The following is a 17,989-nucleotide window of genomic DNA, read 5'->3' as shown; positions in this document are numbered from 1 at the left end:
TTCTACAACTTCGAGGACGAGGGAGCGAGAAGTAGGCTAAGAATTCCATTTCCTCAAAAGCTCCTACAACCACCTCTACACTCCCTATCAGTTTTCCGCCAATTAAATCTCACAGGCGTTACATAGGAGCGTTGCCTAACAATCATTTAAACAACAGTTAAGGTAAAGGCTGGCTTTATCGATACGGAAAGGGTGTGAATTTCTAAGATGCCTCTGTAGACGTATGTCTATCTCTAAATCTTAAAACAAGTCCGTCATCGCCCCGTGGGAGGCGTCTCCAACAAGTCTTGCATATTTCGCCAAGACACCCCTATTCACAGCGCTCTTAGGGGCCTTCCATGCCTTCAATCTGTTTTTGATCTCTTCGTCACTCACATCCATACTCAGAGAATTTGTTTCAGCTGAGATTGTGACCATATCCCCATCCTGAACTACTGCAATAGGACCTCCCACTGCTATTTGTTAGTATGGTTTGTGCCAATAGGTTTCAGATAGGAGAAATGGACTCACCAGCAGCTTCTGGCACAACATGCCCAACGATAAACCCATGACTGGCTCCTGAATATCTACCATCGGTGACGAGAGCCACATTTGTTAAGCCCGCTCCCATAATAGCTGCACTTGCCTTGAGCTGCTCCGGCATTCCTGGCCCTCCCTTTGGCCCTTCGTATCGAACGATCAACACCAAATTCTCGCCGCGGGGAATCTCTCCCTTGGTCAAAGCGGAATCTAACTCATGCTCTTTATTGAATACGCGAGCCTTGCCAACGAATTTGAGCCCTTCCTTCCCAGTGATTTTTGCAACCGCTCCGCCAGGACAAAGATTTCCTCGCAGGATTTGGATATGCCCTGTCTGCTTAATAGGATTTGAAAGAGGTCTAATAATGGCTTGTTCTTGAGGCAAGGAGGGAAACGGTTCCAGGTTTTCTGCTAAAGTTTTTCCTGTGACGGTTGGAATGTTACCATTCATTAATCCGGCAGCAATGAGAAGCTTCAGGACAGATGGTGTGCCGCCGATGTTGTAGAGATCCTCCATAAAGTATTTGCCAGATGGTGCGAGATCTGCAATAAAGGGGACCTTATCACTAACCCTCTGGACATCGGCCAATGTGAGCGGTACTTCTGCAGTTCCAGCCATGGCTAAGAAATGCAAAACTCCGTTTGTGCTACCTCCTAAGGCCATTGTCACAACAAGAGCATTCTCAAAGGATTCTTTGGTCAATAGATCTCGAGGTCTAATGTTCTTTTCCATACAGACTTTGATAGCCTCGGCAGCATTGACACACTCACGCATCTTGGCAGGTGACTCCGCTGGATTGGATGAAGAACCTGGTAGTGTTAAGCCCATGGCTTCAATCGCTGTTGACATCGTATTTGCCGTGTACATCCCTCCGCACTAGAGGTAAGTGTTAGTGTTTTTTTCAGGAGACCAAGAGCCCAAGTGAAATGGGCTAAATTGTCTAAACATTGTGGAATGAGTTCCAAAATGAAAGCATTAAGGTGGGTGGGGGATAGATGTTTACATACCGCACCTGCACCTGGACACGAGTGTCTCTCCAAGTCATCTAGCACATCAGTAGGCGTGGCTCCCTTTGCTTTGGCTTCCGGGGTCGGATCAAGCCTGTTATAAGCGAACGCGCCGGCGGCCTCATAGCATGTGCTTATGTTGACATCCTTGTTTAGAAGCTTTGAATGGCCTTTTTTAATACTCCCGCCATAAATCACTAGTTGATTGAGGAGTTAGCTTTATATATTTCATTATAACTCACAACTGAGACAAGTCAGGTGGGTTCAGGAAAGTGCTATTTGTTATTCCATGCATATACAGTTGTGCCATATTTAAGGGCAAGCAGGGGAAGTTCGAGAGGACAAGTTATACTTACTCAGAAATGGACGGTTGTGTCTGGCAGCTGCCATTATTACGCCTGGCATGTTTTTGTCACAGCCTGGGATCGAGATATTTGCATCGTGATGCTGGGCGCACGTCACCTAGAGGTTCCAAAGGGTTAATACGATTATGACAATATATATTTTGCAGGGAACTCAGGACTGACCGTTTCTATTGAGTCGGCTATAATCTCACGAGTTTGCAGAGAAAATCGCATCCCTTGGCTCGGTCAGTGACTTCAAGAGTGCGAGATGGTCGATATATCGATACAGACCTTCTCCTCCCATAGTAACTTCATTTTGTTAGTATAATGTTCATTATTAAAAGCGATTTGAGTACCGAGATAAAGAAAATAAAATATAGTAGAGAGTAGGCGTCAAATACTTAGACCAGAGGTATACTGGCCGTGTCCTTGTAGACCAAAACACAGGGATGTATGGGTAACTTACTTGCATCTGACACGCCAATAGTGTTGAATTGCCATCCAAGCATCCCTTGCTTCTGTACGGCTTGCTTCACAGTTTTGCCCAGGTCAAATACTAAGCAAGATAAGTGTGGTTTCCAAGGATCTTCATCTAGCTAAAACCTACAATGCATACTGTGATAAGATTAGAATACTGTATTGTCATGTTTTCTCTAATCAACAGACTTACTTGCAAGGGTTACCCTCCCTACCAACCTTTTAGTCACTCAAATTCTGGAGCTGTGGATTCCAGAGACTTACCACCAAACAGTCGAGATACTAAAAGCAGTCAGCAAGCCAGATGATAAAATTTATGTGGATCTAATGAAGGTGATCGCCCTTCTTAAGAACTGCTTACCCAACTTGAGGGGAGGTCTTCATGGCCTGCTTATCGGGGACACCTGCAGCATAAAGCATAGCCTGGACATAAGAACATGACAGTAAAACCCAGAATAATTTCTCAATTTACCTGAGCGCCGGGGAAATCATGACCTATTAACAGCGTCTCGATTAGCAAGAGTCTCTGTGACGGAAGAGAACCTCATACCCCGTGTAATTGTCGAGGACCATCTGTTAAGCACCTGCTTCCCGTCGGCGGTTTTCGTGCCAGGCTCGACACATTGGAAATCAATGTACCTTGGCTTGTCTGGGATATGCTCATAGTTTGAAGGCTCCATGATGTGGTTTGGTGGAAGATCGTACCTCGGTAGTTACCCAAGGTACAATATATTCAAGGTATGGAAAAGGTTGGGTAAGGAGGAGCAATTAAACCATAGACAACAGTAAGAATGGGGAACAATAAGGTATAAAAGGTAATAAATTGCGTCTTCTGGCGTGGAGGAGTGGCATGTGCTACTCGCTAGAAATTATTAAGCTTCATCTGTGTTCCCGGAGTTCTTGTGTGGCGAACTTCGCTGGGATGCCCCGCTGTTCTGGCAGCTGGCCAATCTACCTCGGGAGGACGTCACGTCTTAAACAGCGTTGTTCCGGCAACCACCGCTCTTGCTATGAACCGTGCCGACTGCTAGCTACAGTATCTATCATAAGTACCTACCTATCATACCTACGTGCCAAAGCATATGTCGCGCAACGATAGCCATAGGCAATGACGCAGAGTGCAATTTGTGTGCAAACGCACAGGGGCGCAAAATTGGCGAGGGGGGTTCAACTTCAGCGCGCTGTCCTGCGGCCATAAAGTACCTAGGTAATGCAGGAGAGTCCATTGGCTCCTCAACTGGCGATACGTAGTCGCGTACTACGTACAGAAAATGAGGATGCAAGGGCTAGAGACCAGAGGCAGTCAGTCGAGTGATAATATACTTGGAGCTCCCATATCATCCGACACAAGATCCCAGCGCTATTTATAAATCCCTTTAAGTCGCGGAGGAGCGCGCGTCATCCGATATGGTCCACCCCATTGTAGTCACATCTGCCAGAACCAGCGTTGGGTAATCGGGGTTGTGAAGATTTGGAGATAAAAGGGCTTTATTTATTGTGCAACCTTCAAGCAACCCCCCCCCCATATTTATTGTGTGGCCTACCCTATCTATTTTGAAGCAAGTTGAAAGCAAGGTTTGAAAGCAAGATTGTAAGCAAGGTTGACAGCAAGATTGATAGCAAGTTTAAACCCAGACCCCTTATTTGAATGTTCGTTTCCCTATCCCTCAAGATAGCCTCTTTCCGAAGGTGCACTCCTCTAAATCCGACACCATGTGTTTTGAATTGCTAGCATTACTTTGGTGGTGGTTCATGTTGGTATGTGTTTTCGTCTCGTCTTGTTTTAAAATTCAACAGTGCCCCTCTGAAAGTTTCTGCTTACCATCAAGACTTGTAGTAAGTATACATGTCTTGTACTTCTATAAGAGGAGGAGGAAAGCAGAGAACTAACCTGATTCTATCTTTTCATGTATTTCTTTGCTGAGATTGGGCTGGTATAGTACGCAGCATCAAATTTGCGCTTTTTATTTTCCTTTCGAGGACGAGGTAAGTTTTCATAGCCGAAGTCGAAAGACCCTTGAGGGGTGAGGGGGCTGGAACGAGTGATTCTACTCTCTGGAGTGATTGGGGTTTCATATCTTGAAGTTCGAGAAGTTGGCGTATAGATATCGTCATCATTATCCTCCTCCTCGTAAGCATAATCGGGGGTCAACTGTCGGGACTTCTTGGTGGTCGCAATTTGTGACACGGATATCTTAGTATCGATTCGGATATTGGACGTGATGGGCAACTTGCCGGGCTTGTTGACTCGAGTAGGTGCCATGAACCGCTGTGGTACAACAACCTGTACTTGGCTTCTCCCTCCCTCAGCTTCAGAGTCGTCCGAGGAAACAGACTCTTCGGCCAAGAGTGGGAAAACCTGATTTCCACGTTGGTCTTTCTCAAGTTTGACCTTGCCCAGTTTGGAGCAGACAATGAAAGTAAACTTAATACCTGTAAAATCCTCCATAAAGGCCTGGAAAACTTTGCAGTTCCTGCAGGGATTTCTGTCTAACACAATCTCCGCCATTGGTCGTGGGCGTATATTGTTTATTTGCCCTAATGAGAAGACCTGTTTTCTTATAGATGTTGGAGCTTCTGCGCCAAGTACTTTACAGAGCACTCTGCATGCGTACCATAGCATCAACTTTCGCTCGACATGACTTGAACAATGCATGCCCCTGGGTACTCCTTGGTGTGCTTCGAATGGGGTCGGCTGAAATTTCATATCGACAAAGGTGCTAAATCTAAACACTTCGTGTGTCCAGAACTCCGAGTCCAGCATTTTCTCATGTGGTGACACGATATTTTTTACTCCGGATATTGAGCACATGAGAGGCCAATACTCTGAGGCCTTTCTCACAAACCCAAGAGTTTTGCTTCTAATGGCTACGCTGGCTTTAAAAATTTCGACGGGGGCGACAAGCATGATTGTATTACCGACATCTCGAAGGACGAAATATTGATCAAAGGACTGGAGTGTTCCATCCACGGGTTTTGCTGTTGCCCTTGGGGCTCTTCGACTTCTTAACAGCTTGGCCACGCTCCCGACTTTCTCCTCGATATCGGTGATCTTCTCAACCCCATAAGTTTGCACTAAGGCCTTCACGTCTTCATTGGTTTTGACGTATTCTAGAAATTCGCTTGAACTCTTTTCTAGATAGTAAAGACTCTGTCCCACATCTGGTCGTGTTTGTATGATTTCTTGGCCGTCTTCTTCGTCTTCCTCAACGGGTATCCCTGTGACTTTTTCGATAGTGGGTCGCTTTGACTTGGCCGCCTTTATAGTTTTCTTTTCTAGGACTGCGTTGGCTACCTTCCGAGGTCTCCCTCGCTTTCTCTTTTTGACAAACTCGGGCTGCTCTTCAGACAAAGTTTCTGAGTCTGAAATGTCAATATATTGCCTAGCCTCGGCGAGTGGCTGCGCACCGCGTGCCTTGGCTTTCTCCACCTTGTTGATAAACCTCATTTTAGTAGGAGGAAACGGAGACACTTGTTCGCTCTCCTTGTTGATCTTGGAGCGAATATGATGAATTGGGTGATGTAAATGGGACTTGAAGAGCAAAAGGTGAAATGGAGTTTGGGTATTTGAGAATTGAGATAGCCTTTGGCTGTTGACTACCTCTATATTAATAAGGGGTTAGAAAAGGTGAACGTGACATGATTGAGGGAGGTGAGATCGATTCCGCCATGTCATTAGGGTAAAAGGAGACCAAGATATCAAGCTCAATTGACATGTAGAGGAGAAAAGGTAGATCGATAAAGGTAAACTCACAAGTAAGGGAAGAGGTAACGAGCCTTGAGTTTGAGAATGTGACAGAGATGACCTCGGAATACAATTTGAAAATAGTGAGATCGGTCCTGGTACCTTAAGTCCAACGCACCCGGACTGGAAGGCTTGTTTTTCAATGAGAGAGAAGAAGTGAAAGGTTGATTGACGAGAATGGATCCTAAGGGAAGAAGTAGAAGCTGATTGACAAGAGTGGAATGGGAGGGAGGAATGGCGAGAGAGAGATGTGGTTTGGAGAAACCTGACCGGAGGTGTTAAATTGAGCTGAAGTTAAGATCGGTAAACCGCGAGGAGAGGCTTACTGCAGTAAGTTTGACCAGCAGAAGGTGAAGAAGCCGAGGGAGTTTGAGCTGAAATGAGAATGGGTTGGCACTTTTCTTCTGGCGAAGCGTGGCAGGCTAACTCAGATCTCGGGATTAGAAGTAGGATAGCTAGAGATCGGTCCTCTTGAGCTTGGAATTTAGACATAGAGGGAGTTGACCTCTGAAAATGCCTTGGATTTGTACTTGTGGAGGGATAGTTTGCTGTCGAGGGCTGGGAAGGTAGATGTAAGACCAGCAACTTCCGTCTGATATTCCAAATCGGCAGCCCTCTTCAAAGGAGGCTTGTCGTCGGTGGGGTTTGTTTTGGAAAGGTGAAGTAAGGAAGGATCTTCTCCAGTAGCATTACCTTCAGGAAACCGTACCTACAGGGCGCGGTCAACAGATCCACACCGAACAATAAATAAAGCGCTATAATATCTACATGATGTTTGGTACTAATTGATGGAACTACCAACTGTTATACATAGGATCAAAGCACAACACCAAACGCCGTCGCTCCCCACCCTATGCAAATGCCCTATGTACTAATTTTACAACGGCGGCAGATTCTCCCTACAGATCGGGCATTGCAAGCGGAACCTCATCCAGCCCTCCAAACATGGGCTATGGAATATATGTCTACAAGGCGTGACCATATACTGCCTCCTAGCCAAAATGCCCACCACACTGTTTGCACTCGAGGCATCTTCGCCCGCTACTACCACGGGTACTTCAATGGTTTGCATACAGATCGCACAATCCACACTCCTAAACGTATCATCTTTCTTCTTCCGACTTCCCAAATCTTCACTCGTATCAGTGTTGCTTCTCTCTAGTACGGTCGAAACAGGAACTTGTGCAAGGCCGATAGGCAAGCCGCCAGCCTCCATATTGTCCTCTCGTAGAATGGGATGGTAATCCCACGCTTCTTCCGTCCAACCCTTCGGGATACCCCATCGGGGACCGAGAACTTCTTGCGCGGCGAGAATCCATATTTGGATCCAGACCCACCCTGCTAGCACGCAGAATGCTTTCCAGTCCGTTTCGGCGAAAAGGATGTTATCCCTTTTCAGAAAAAAATATGCGAAAGGTAGTAGGCGGAGAACTGACTGGCCTACGACGAATTTCCATAGTAGGGCTTTGCGGCAGTTCCGAATTATGTTGCGCCGGATTTGGGGGATCCAGAAGGAGAGATAAGTGCTGGAAAGGAGATAGATATAGGCGGTCCGAACAGGGACGGACCAGGACATTGCAGAGACTGAGATGAAGAGGAGGAAAAGTATTGCTAGGACGAATTTCACATAAACCGCCCCAAAGCCAGGGGTATCTTGAGGTCCAACTTCCACGGTTTGGGGGGTGTTGGTTGTTGGAAGAGATGTCGCAGTAGTGGTATTGATATTTTCAGATATTTCCGCATCGATATCTTGATCCGAGGGGATGATGATTGGGATATTGTTAGACGGGGCTGGATTTGATACCCGCAGGGGAGGCGTAGGGGAACTAGCACCGGCCGCTCTGCTGATCGCTGCTGCACCTGCGGTGGCGCTGGGTCTAGTTGGAACCCTGGCAGCTTCAGCAGCCTGTTGAGTCCGCAATTGATCTCTGCGCTCTGGTTCTTGGACATTATAAACCGCTCCAACGAACCTAACACCCAATCCCAACGACATGAGTGCAGAAAAGGAAACTAGAAGCGCTGAAGGAAACAGGTTTGGAGCTATGGAACTCAGCAATGATAAGCTTAAGAACATCAAGGCATCGGCCAATAGCATTATACCTATGGTGTAAAGGCTGACTCGGCCGGTGGTGGATGGCGTCGATGCCTCTTTTGACTGGATCTTCAAAAGGAGTACCTGGCCGAATATTACAACAGCAAGCAGGAGTAGCCAGCTTTGAATATCATGGAGCCATACCTCTTGCTTCTTACCAAGAAGGTGCTCCGCAACCACAGGAGAAAACGAAGGTGGCCCTTTCGATTCTAAAATAAATCCACAGTCAGGTGAAAATATAACTGTAGACATCTGGAGTCTTGGGATCGGTGGAATTGGGGCGCCGTTCGGAAATCGGAGCTCTTGCTCAATCTCCTCGATGATGCTCTGCTGTTGAAAATAACCGCTGCTGGTAGCTAAGTTCACCACGAGGGGATGGATTTGAACATAGATCACGAACTCGCAATGCGGAGCAGGCACCATTCCTTCGCCTTCACCATCGGGAGTTGATGCATATAGATCAGTCGGATCATTGCGGCGCCGCCTCTCCATGTTTCGCACCAACTTTCCCAAAGTTATATTCAACAACTTCTGACTTGAGGCGTACTCTCCCAAACTCGTACTCAGATGGGGTAACCCAAAAGCTCCAGAAAATTTGGGACTTGTCGTCGTCATAAGCATTACACCGGTTCTCGGCCAATGCACGCCGTGGATTTTCATCTCCCATCCATCACCAGTACTCGTCTCATCCTGGACCGTCATGGCAGCCGAAACCTCTCGAGCCAATCCAGTATTCGATATATTCCGCACCACGTCAGTCTGCAGCTCCGTATCCAAATCGATTTCAAGTACATCTTTCTCGTATAACCTCAACATGAGTTTCCCTTCCCTTCCCGTAATATTTCTCGTCCAAAATTCTTCATTCCTAAATGCCCACGGAACACCTGGTGCGATCTCCGACAAATTCAACAATGGCCTCCTCTGGTCCTTCTCCAAGTCCCCGGAGTATCTCACCCAATCGCCCACCACTATTCCTGTGACGTTTTTATATATCTCGCCCACCAGCCCACTGTTTCCGTCCTGGTCATCTTTGTCCTTGTCGGCTCTCCACCTGCCTTTTGCCTCCCGACTGAAGAGCTCGCTGCGCTCCTTAAACGTATCTAGTCGATCCCACGCATAGCCATCGCTCTTCCTAAAGCCGGTCAAGTTCAAATATGTCCCTGGCTGGTAGCCTGGGGTACTGGTGGTCCTGGGCGAGAAGTCTTGCCACCTGGTAACGTTTAAAACGTCGAGAGAATGGCGTGAGCGCTCCAGTCGCTCCGTCGCGAATTGACGGGCTGAACGGTATCCAGGATTGGGGCCTTGGGAGTCGGAGGTGAGCCACATAAAAATGAGGAGGAATAGGAGGACAGTTCGAGCTGATTCCCGGGGTGGGGGGGTTTGTTCTGGCATTATTGTTGCTGCAGCGGCGATTGCTTGGAAGGGAGAGGAGCCAGCCCTATGCGCTTCATCGTAGCCGCATGGGAATAAGATAATTCCTCAGCTGAAGCAACTAGGATATAGAAAGCCGAATGGAGGATGGTGATTGTATGAAGTTATCTTGCGTACTACGTAGCTTAACCTCTAAAGTTATTGCCTGGCTGGTCTGGCACGCGATGGCCCGGCCCAATGTGGCTGACAAAATCCGGGGTCAAACTGTGGCTCACAGTTAACCTCGAATCCGTTCCACGCCATCCCTCATCTAGCAAGAGTACATATCGAATACTTGTTATCCACCTGGAAGAGATACCGTTCCTGGCTGTACCTGTCCAAGCCAATGTATCCCGCTATCTCGCAGCAGTAAACAGAGCGCAGAGAAACCAAACGATACAGGGAACACAAACAAACAGCAGAGTAAACAATGGCCTCAAACTTGAATTCGATGAACGACCAAAGCCGTATCTCTGCGACCTCGGTTTGTCTCCCTACCACTCGAGCACTTCCAACTAAAGCTAACGTCTCTCCGCAACCAGACAACACCTGACACTTCAGTTAATGCACCCGCAGAACTGTCTGCCGTCGTCGACGAACTCCTCAATTCGCTATCCAATAAATTCGCCGGTGTGTCGAGCGAGATATTCGCAAAGAGTATTGTCCCCTTCCTCGTCCATCCCAACAAGATATATTAATGGTCGTGGAACAGTGGACGAAATGTCACGGCGACTGGATAATCTGGAGGCGACACTACAATCGAATACAGAAGGGCAAGGAAGAGATGGGAAGAGTAGTCCAACGAAGATGTGATGCCTAGCGTGATATGGATTGGGAGTTTAAATCAAATGAGCGACGAATTTTAATGTAATGCGTAAGGCTGCGCTGCCTTCCACGCCATGGCTCGAGAGGAATATTCTATTAGATGGAAGAAAGGGCTGGTTGGAGAGGGAAGGTGGATGTTGGCGAAAAGGGGAAATATCTACAAGCGCAGCACGGCATGGCGTTGGAGTCAGATACCAATTTCGGCACGTTATACCAGATCGTGTTTAAATATTCATTAGGGAACAAGCATTCGAAGAGTCCAAATTCGATAATCCTGCTCGAAGAGATCATACCAGCTAAATAACTATTTACCAATTTACAATTCCGACTTGCCAGCAGCCTTGGCAATGAACCTCCTAAGAATGTTGGTTTTGCTGGTGAACTCATCAAGTTTCACTGGTGTCAAACCACCCTTCTTAATGATACCGTCCAAGCGAGCCAACTCCTTTGCGGCGTATCCGTCACTCTTGGCGATCTTGCTGAAAACTCTGACGTAGTATTCCGCATGCTTGGACTGAGCATCCTCCTTCAACTGCTGGGCAGCCTTGGTAGCTTCAGCGGTGACCTCTGCGAGGCTAGAGCCACCGGTGAACTTTGCGACAATGGCGTCCAGAGCCTCGATTGTGCCGGCGTAGGCGTCTAGTCCGCCTCCGGGAGCTCTGTGGGTGCCCGCCTTCTCGTTCAAGAAAGCGACGACATCCGCCTCAGCACGTCCACCCTCGTATGGTTCGGCTTCTTTGGAGCCCTTAGGGAAGAACTTGATAGTCGGGTAGGAAGAAACGCCTTGGTCTTGAGCAGTGGCTTTCGCGTTCTCGGCTTCGGCATCGACCTTTGCAACGAGCACATTGGGCTCGTTAGCAAAGTCATGGGCAACCTTCTCCCAGACGGGGGCGAGGGTTTTGCAGTCTATATCTGTTAGCTAATGCTAGCAATTGAGGAGAACGGGAAGCACTTACGGCCACACCATGGTGCAGTGAAAGCAACCAAAACATCCTTGTCCCCACCAATATGCTCCTTAAATGTCTTATCATTTAACATCTCAACCTGACTAGGCACGGCTCTCGCCTTCTTAGGCCTAACTCCAGTCTGCTTTGTAATGAACTCAGACAAGCTCTCCAAATCCCTACCGCCCTCATAGTCGGTGGGCGTCTCGCTCTTCCCATCAAAGAACTTAATTGTAGGGAATCCCTGAATGCCAAATCGCTTTCCTAAGCTCTTTTCACTATCCGCATCCACCTTTGCAATCACAATCTTGTCCTTGGCGAACGAGAAGTCGTGTGCTAGCTGCTCGTAGATCGGGGCGAGGGTTTTGCAGTGTCCGCACCATGGTGCGAAGAATTCTACAAGCGCGGGCTTGCCTGAGATTGCTATCTTGTCGAAGTTGCTGGGGATGAGGTCGAGGACGGCGGACTTATCGTATGTGGGAGGGGGGCCACCAGGACCAGCGGCAACTGAGAGTGTGGCAAGGCCAGCTAGCACCAGGCTCTTGAGTAACTGAACCATTGTGTGGTTAATTATTCGATAGAATCGATAAAGTATAGATAGTTTCCGTTGTAGCACACAAGAAAGCTTCGAAGTTTCTTGATATGCAAAATGAATTATTGAGGAGGTGGAGGATCTGATTCCGAATCTGAATGCCGGTTCTGATATGGACAGTTTTCAGATGCGAGGTTGAGAGCTCGGCAGATCAATTGAATTGTTGCCCCCTGGACGACCCGCACCCACCATCCCTGTTGTTGGTTTGTACGGCGGGGGAGAATGGAAATAGGAGCAATATATGCGCTTCTACAATAATTCTATTGCTTTATACTATTCAATATGTTTATGTTTCTAGTATAGGTTTCCTCACTTATCCCAACTATTTATTTCTTTAAAAATTCAGAGACCCACTTTACGATCTGAGCGACCTCAATATCAACCACCTTCTGCACTCCAGCATTAAATTCAGCATTCTTCAACCTCAAGTCCGAGCAATGGAATCCACCGGGGATCACTTGGACCGGGTGTTTCTCTGTAGATTCTAGCGGCCCACCCGGACGAAATTCTGACGACATGCCAGAAGTTTTCCACGGGTCGAATTCCCTGCAACACATTATTAGTACAGTAATTTCTTGCGTCCTGCGACAATGTTTACCCGTTGACCCAGAGTAATCGGGTAGTATCTTCTAGTCTCCATCCTTGTGTATGCTTGTTGACTTGGTGCACATTATTATCTGGCGAGAGTGCACTACCGTATGTAAATCCATTTGTTGTCGGGAAGAACAATTCGCATTGTCGTTGCCAATAATCACCAGTGACCAAACGAGACACTAGAGACGGTCGGCTCCTAGGGGCACCACTAGGGGGACGTTAGCGGTTGACTTTGTTAGATATTTAAATTGACCTCACTCTTGCCAGTAACCAAACGGCTCGTTGCAGAGCATCCATTGCCACTGCAGGTCAGCTTTGTTGTCAACGCTTCTATCGGTAAATATCAAGTTCTTAGGGTTGTATGTGTCCATGCACCCAGTATCCAACAGGTTTTGGTAGCCAAAGTTTCGGCAGTCTAGTCCAACCTCATTAGCAAACAATATGTCATGACGGCTAGGTGAGAGCAAGCCTACATCCTGGAATCAATTCCGATTTCGTCCAGTTCGCGTAACCTGCGAGAGCGGTCTCGAGGCCAACACCGTTGGCATCAGGAGTTACAGCAGCACCAGCTGTGACGTTCTATGATAGAGCATTAATATTGGCGGCGGAAAATAAAGCCGCAAGACACTAACCTCAATTGCATCGCAGAATTGGTAGAAACCGGAATAGTTGGAATAGAAGCTGTTAGACTGCCACAGCCATGGGCCATTTTCAAGAACACTGGGCACATTAGATCAATTATAGAACTAGGAAAGGAACACATACGCCATGACATCTTCTTCATGTTCCAATGATTCAAGCCCAAACTTAGTTTTCAGGGCCAATTTTTCGGCAGGGCTCCCTTTCTTCCATACGTTGTCCATATAGTCAATCACGAGGCTGATATCCTTGCTGCAGTTTTTGGGCATGCCTTGTTGGACCGGAACAAAATATTGCCACTAGATCACTGTTAGTTAGGGCGTCTTGACATCTGCATGGCTTCGAAGACTGACATAATCGTAAATAGCTTCAACCGGTGCACTGGACGCATGGTACGCCCAAAATGTACCCGGTGACATTGACTGAGTCCAAGCAGACAGCGCGCCAGAATAACTCCCTCCAGCAAATACCCAAGGTGCGTTGCCTGCATTACTTGTGTTATTTTTATCGAACGGAAGGGGGGCGTTTTTCGCGAAGTATACGAAGTCAGCAATTGATTGTTCTAGTGTCAACAATTGGAGGGTTTCCGCAGTGAGCACATCATATGGCGAAGAATCTCCCCAAAATCGATCTGAACCTATCTTAGTAAAGCATCTTGATACAAACCTAGGGGGCACAACTCACGCTCCACCATAACAACGGCGCCCTTGATCTCTTGGGCAAAAAGGCCAGTGAGTGTCGCATTGGTAAGATACGCCCCGTAGCCCGCCGCAGCTATTTCACCTGGAGTAAATAGTACTACCTATAAATTGACTTAATAGATTTTCTCCGGATCCAAGCCGCCTAACTTACAGGTGAGCCGGGGCCCGCCCAGTACTCCATATTCCACCAGAACTTCTGACGAAAGGTCCCCTTGCTGGGGTCCTTGTGGTCAAGCTGTTGCTGGAAAAAGCCTGTGCCCACAGAGTCGGATTGTGCGATAACCGTCACCATACCCGGGTCTTCTGGTTCCAGAGGAGGGACGAGCCTACCACGACGGAGGAAGTCCACATTTGTGGCAGCTGATGCGACACAAGCCAGCGCCATAATGGCAGACACAATGGTTGTCTTCATGATAACTGCTCCGAACTCGAGAGTGTGGGGTTGGTCCTAGAGTTCTGGAGAAAACCACGAGGCTTTCTTGGGAGGAGAGACTGAGCGGAGAGGAAATCAAAAAGGAAATAGAGGAACTGCCCCTCATGAAATACATTTACCCTCTGGACTCTGGAGCTCTCAAAGCGACCCTGTAGCTTCCAGCAGCACCTACCTTACCTGGCATCGTGTGTTCTGGTTACCCGGAACATATTGCAGATCAACTAGCTACATGGACATCGATCACATCCATGGCTGCAGTAGGCGCGGCCAATTGAGCCGAAACCAATCAAGGAATCCCGCTGCCCGGTACCTGATTGCATTATGCTATTACCTTCCTTGATCCCAAGCGTGATGCCTTGCGTGATGCGTTGTGTTCTTGTATCGCAAGAAAAACCATGTACGGAGTTGAACAATTACACAACGCACCTGGGGCAAACTTCGATGGAGCATCAACGACGAGGCAGACTCCGTATAGGCGACGCGAGTGTTTATCTGGGCTGCGCCAGAACTGCGAAAAGGGAGCCACTCAGGGGCCCGAGCAGCGTGGCTGCGGACGCGAGGCCTGGAGTTCATGAGAGTACTTCGTACTCGTAGTGATATTGTTGATGAGGCGATCGCCGGCACGAGCCCAAACTGGATTGCTGAGTGAGGATAAAGTGCCGCCGATAGCACTGATTGTGGGGTAAAGTTACTGTAGGATGTTAGCATCCAGCACCGCACGGGCGGCGCCGAGCCGAGGCGACCTAAGGGTACAAAAGCTAATAAGCCGCCTGCACTCAGGCACTCTGGCACCGTGACACGGTGACACTGTGTCACTGTGAGCTGCCTCATAAAGACAATCGACCGCGACCACGGCATGGACGGCCTTCTGCATATCGAAGGTAGATACGAAAAACTCGGTGCGCAGGTATGTACTTCGTATCTACCCGACCAGTAGCTACCTACCTAGGTTCGTATCTAGCTAGGTAGGTCCCTAAGGTACCGCCGGTATCCCCCGTGATCGAGACTCTACAGAGTAGACGCCAGACGCCAGAACCAAGGACTCTCTAAAGGTAAGCTGGGCACTCAGCGGAGATAGCGCAGCCGTCCTGGGCAGCCCGCCTCCGTATATATTAATTCTTGTTGTTCTCTTCGGATCGCCAAATCAGGTTAATTTCCGACCTTTCTGGTCGATATTCGGCGGCCTCCCGCAGCGTCCTCTGAGCGACCCTCCGTTTGCCTCTTTGCGCGCGGCGGACGGCGGGTTGGATGAATTCGGATCTCGGCTAGCGACAAGCGACGAGGGTTTTCCATTTATAGCAAGCTTATCGACCCCATTTGATGAAATCCTCACTTGGGCATGATGTGATACCCATTTATTTGTTTATTTGGCATATTATACATCGTCTTCTAAGGCTAGCAAGCTTGCCCGTCTATTTATGTCTGGGGGGACATATGTTGTTGCCTTGCCGATAGGAAATCCGACATTGCCACGTTCAGCAGCAGTTGACCCCCTCCAAGTTACATCGCCGCCGTGTTGCGGAGGGAGTTGGTTGATATCCGGGCGACGAAGCATCAGCGTGATATTGCAGGCCAGGGTCCCGACATGTTTAACAGTTACTTGGTACCGGGCCCCAGCAAGCCTCGTGGCGTTGGTGCATAAAGTAAACTGTCCTCAATCCACCCAAGAATCGGATCTATGGTCTAGTATTCGCTGGTTTGTGTGACTAGTGACCGGCAGCTGGAGCATACTTCCATCTATAAATGATGATGGTGTTATCGCATCACCACGAGTTTTCTGGTAAAAATTGCGGGTTCAATATTGTTCCCCCTCCTTATCAAACGGATCGTACTGTCCCAAAGCACTTGGCCAGTAGAGAAGTTTGAATAGCATGGCTTTCCAAGGAGCCTCAGATATACCGACTCGGTAATACCTCGTCGTGAAGTATATACTACTGAGTAGCTCAGGTATTTAAGTTGTGCACCGCAATGTTGAGAAACCCACCGTCCATTGCATCGAACCCATTATGACGATTAGAAAGCAAAGTGCCACGATGATGCTGGCACCGCCATACCGATAAGCATTAGCCCTCCGCAATGAGCTCAACTCAGCAACCCAGGTACTAACAGTTGTCAAGCAACCGCAAAAACCATCTTCTATGCCTTGTAGAACTTGACAGCCAACAACAGCGCCTAGGGGGACACGTTGCAGATCATAAGCCATCCCCAAGATGATTGTTCCAAGGGTATTGACGAGGAAGGTCCCAAGAGGGAAGGAAGATATTTTCCCGTTGAGATATGTTGAGGCATAAAACCGGCCAAGGCAGCCCAATGGCGCAAACACTAACGCAAAAACTGCCTCTCCTCGCCAGATGTCGTGTGGCGGGAAGATAGCAAGGAGGACGGCCCCAAGCCAACAGCCCCAAGCCAGGACCACACCAATACGGTCAAGAACCTTCCGACAGAATGTGAATGGCAAGGTTGGGATAAATGGCTCCGAGACAATGGCGAGGTGAGCACCGATGTGTAGAGCTGATATGCACATTGTAAGAGTGGCAATAATCACAGCAAGTAAAGCCATGAAGGAATAGCCACCGTTCCGCTGGGCTGCAACTGTAGAACCAGGAGTAAGGAGCTCATTTGACATTGCCAAGAAGGCGTCTCGAATAAATGTAGAGAAAGACGTGAAGCAGCCACAGAATCCAGTTGCTAGTCCAATATATAATGGAATGGTCTTCTTCGTTGCCGCATGCATCTTCTTCGCAGCTTTCACGTCAATTCCCGGCCCGCTAGCAGAACCGATCTCTTCGTCTTGATCTCTCTTCATAGCGTTTTGGATTTGGCGGTCATAGTCAGGATCTCCCCATTCTTCTCTGAAGAGCATCCGATCCTCACTCAGAAATCCCATAACAAGACTTCCTGCAAAGTTCGCCCACAGAATGCTGAAGATAATCGGCGACCCGGGATAAGATGTGATAGCCTGGAGACCAAGTCGAGCGAGTGTGCCCAAGAAGGAGAAAAGGATTAGGTACGATACAGTGTATAATTTAGTTGCAAATTTCGAGACCTTCCGTGCATCCTTCCGCTTTTCGTCTTCGTCCTGTTTAGGCTCCTGTCCCCGTGAAATCGATGCTCTCCTTTCCGCCTCCTGATCCTTTTTATATCTCCGCTCTTGATCCCTTGTATCTTCCAGAGATCTATGGAAATAAATTGAATTTTCATCCGGATTTTCGATTGGTGGGGATGCAGCTAATTCGTCTAGGTTGGCATAATTATCTGCCAACATATAATTGTCTCCTTCCCGCGACTGGCGGCGAACATTTCGAGCTCTTCTGGGGGATGCTTGTGAGGCTTCGGATATCGAGCGGACTAGACTCTCGCGTCTTGCTTCTCCCTGGGGAATACGCTCTCCGGGGAAAATCCTATCAGGAGAAGCAGCTAATTCATTGAGGTTTTCATAATTTTCTGGCGCGTCGTAGCCGGCATCTTGCGAGGCTCGCTGAGTCGGGGAAGGTTCGTCTTCGGCCATGGCATTGCTTGTAAAAGTGGCCCCTGAGCTCTGCTGTGCATCATGAATGTTATATTTCTTGGTGGGTGGAGCTAGCTTGATTGATGGATGGTGGTATGTTTGGGTGTTTACGGAGAGGTAGTTGTTCACATCGCCACCAACGAAGGAGCTCCTTCCCA

General features: G+C 48.2%; 7 protein-coding genes across 7 annotated transcripts; 1 reads left to right on the top strand and 6 right to left on the bottom strand.

The window, feature by feature from the left end:
• Positions 1 to 240: 240 nt before the first annotated feature.
• Positions 241 to 3,028, bottom strand: BP5553_03862 (IlvD N-terminal; the record flags this gene model as incomplete). Its single annotated transcript, XM_032012485.1, has 13 exons — positions 241 to 452; positions 511 to 1,396; positions 1,528 to 1,724; positions 1,884 to 1,989; positions 2,055 to 2,107; positions 2,163 to 2,180; positions 2,338 to 2,427; positions 2,479 to 2,486; positions 2,542 to 2,559; positions 2,613 to 2,630; positions 2,710 to 2,771; positions 2,821 to 2,843; positions 2,899 to 3,028. The coding sequence occupies 13 exons, from the start codon at positions 3,026 to 3,028 to the stop codon at positions 241 to 243; spliced, it is 1,821 nt and encodes a 606-aa protein (XP_031872178.1).
• A 1,217-nt stretch (positions 3,029 to 4,245) lies between these two features.
• BP5553_03861 (uncharacterized protein) lies at positions 4,246 to 5,796 on the bottom strand (the record flags this gene model as incomplete). Its single annotated transcript, XM_032012484.1, has 1 exon — positions 4,246 to 5,796. The coding sequence occupies one exon, from the start codon at positions 5,794 to 5,796 to the stop codon at positions 4,246 to 4,248; it is 1,551 nt and encodes a 516-aa protein (XP_031872177.1).
• Positions 5,797 to 6,577: 781 nt separating this feature from the next.
• Positions 6,578 to 9,577, bottom strand: BP5553_03860 (RING protein; the record flags this gene model as incomplete). Its single annotated transcript, XM_032012483.1, has 2 exons — positions 6,578 to 6,802; positions 7,103 to 9,577. The coding sequence occupies 2 exons, from the start codon at positions 9,575 to 9,577 to the stop codon at positions 6,578 to 6,580; spliced, it is 2,700 nt and encodes an 899-aa protein (XP_031872176.1).
• A 448-nt stretch (positions 9,578 to 10,025) lies between these two features.
• Positions 10,026 to 10,293, top strand: BP5553_03859 (uncharacterized protein; the record flags this gene model as incomplete). The annotated part of the gene is made up of 2 exons (XM_032012482.1): positions 10,026 to 10,079; positions 10,138 to 10,293. The coding sequence occupies 2 exons, from the start codon at positions 10,026 to 10,028 to the stop codon at positions 10,291 to 10,293; spliced, it is 210 nt and encodes a 69-aa protein (XP_031872175.1).
• Positions 10,294 to 10,736: 443 nt separating this feature from the next.
• On the bottom strand, positions 10,737 to 11,923 carry BP5553_03858 (uncharacterized protein; the record flags this gene model as incomplete). Its single annotated transcript, XM_032012481.1, has 2 exons — positions 10,737 to 11,326; positions 11,377 to 11,923. 2 exons carry the CDS (start codon positions 11,921 to 11,923, stop codon positions 10,737 to 10,739), a joined length of 1,137 nt encoding a protein of 378 aa, XP_031872174.1.
• A 359-nt stretch (positions 11,924 to 12,282) lies between these two features.
• Positions 12,283 to 14,275, bottom strand: BP5553_03857 (putative serine protease K12H4.7; the record flags this gene model as incomplete). The annotated part of the gene is made up of 9 exons (XM_032012480.1): positions 12,283 to 12,502; positions 12,555 to 12,758; positions 12,809 to 12,965; positions 13,024 to 13,129; positions 13,183 to 13,270; positions 13,316 to 13,488; positions 13,543 to 13,820; positions 13,874 to 13,991; positions 14,042 to 14,275. 9 exons carry the CDS (start codon positions 14,273 to 14,275, stop codon positions 12,283 to 12,285), a joined length of 1,578 nt encoding a protein of 525 aa, XP_031872173.1.
• Positions 14,276 to 16,274: 1,999 nt separating this feature from the next.
• Positions 16,275 to 17,831, bottom strand: BP5553_03856 (uncharacterized protein; the record flags this gene model as incomplete). The annotated part of the gene is made up of 1 exon (XM_032012479.1): positions 16,275 to 17,831. The coding sequence occupies one exon, from the start codon at positions 17,829 to 17,831 to the stop codon at positions 16,275 to 16,277; it is 1,557 nt and encodes a 518-aa protein (XP_031872172.1).
• Positions 17,832 to 17,989: the final 158 nt, after the last annotated feature.

Source organism: Venustampulla echinocandica (assembly GCF_003357145.1).
Source record: "Venustampulla echinocandica strain BP 5553 chromosome Unknown scaffold_1, whole genome shotgun sequence".
Classification (NCBI taxonomy): Eukaryota; Fungi; Ascomycota; class Leotiomycetes; order Helotiales; family Pleuroascaceae; genus Venustampulla; species Venustampulla echinocandica.
The sequence above is the reverse complement of the archived record's forward strand: the minus strand, read 5'-3'. Positions and strand labels throughout refer to the sequence as shown.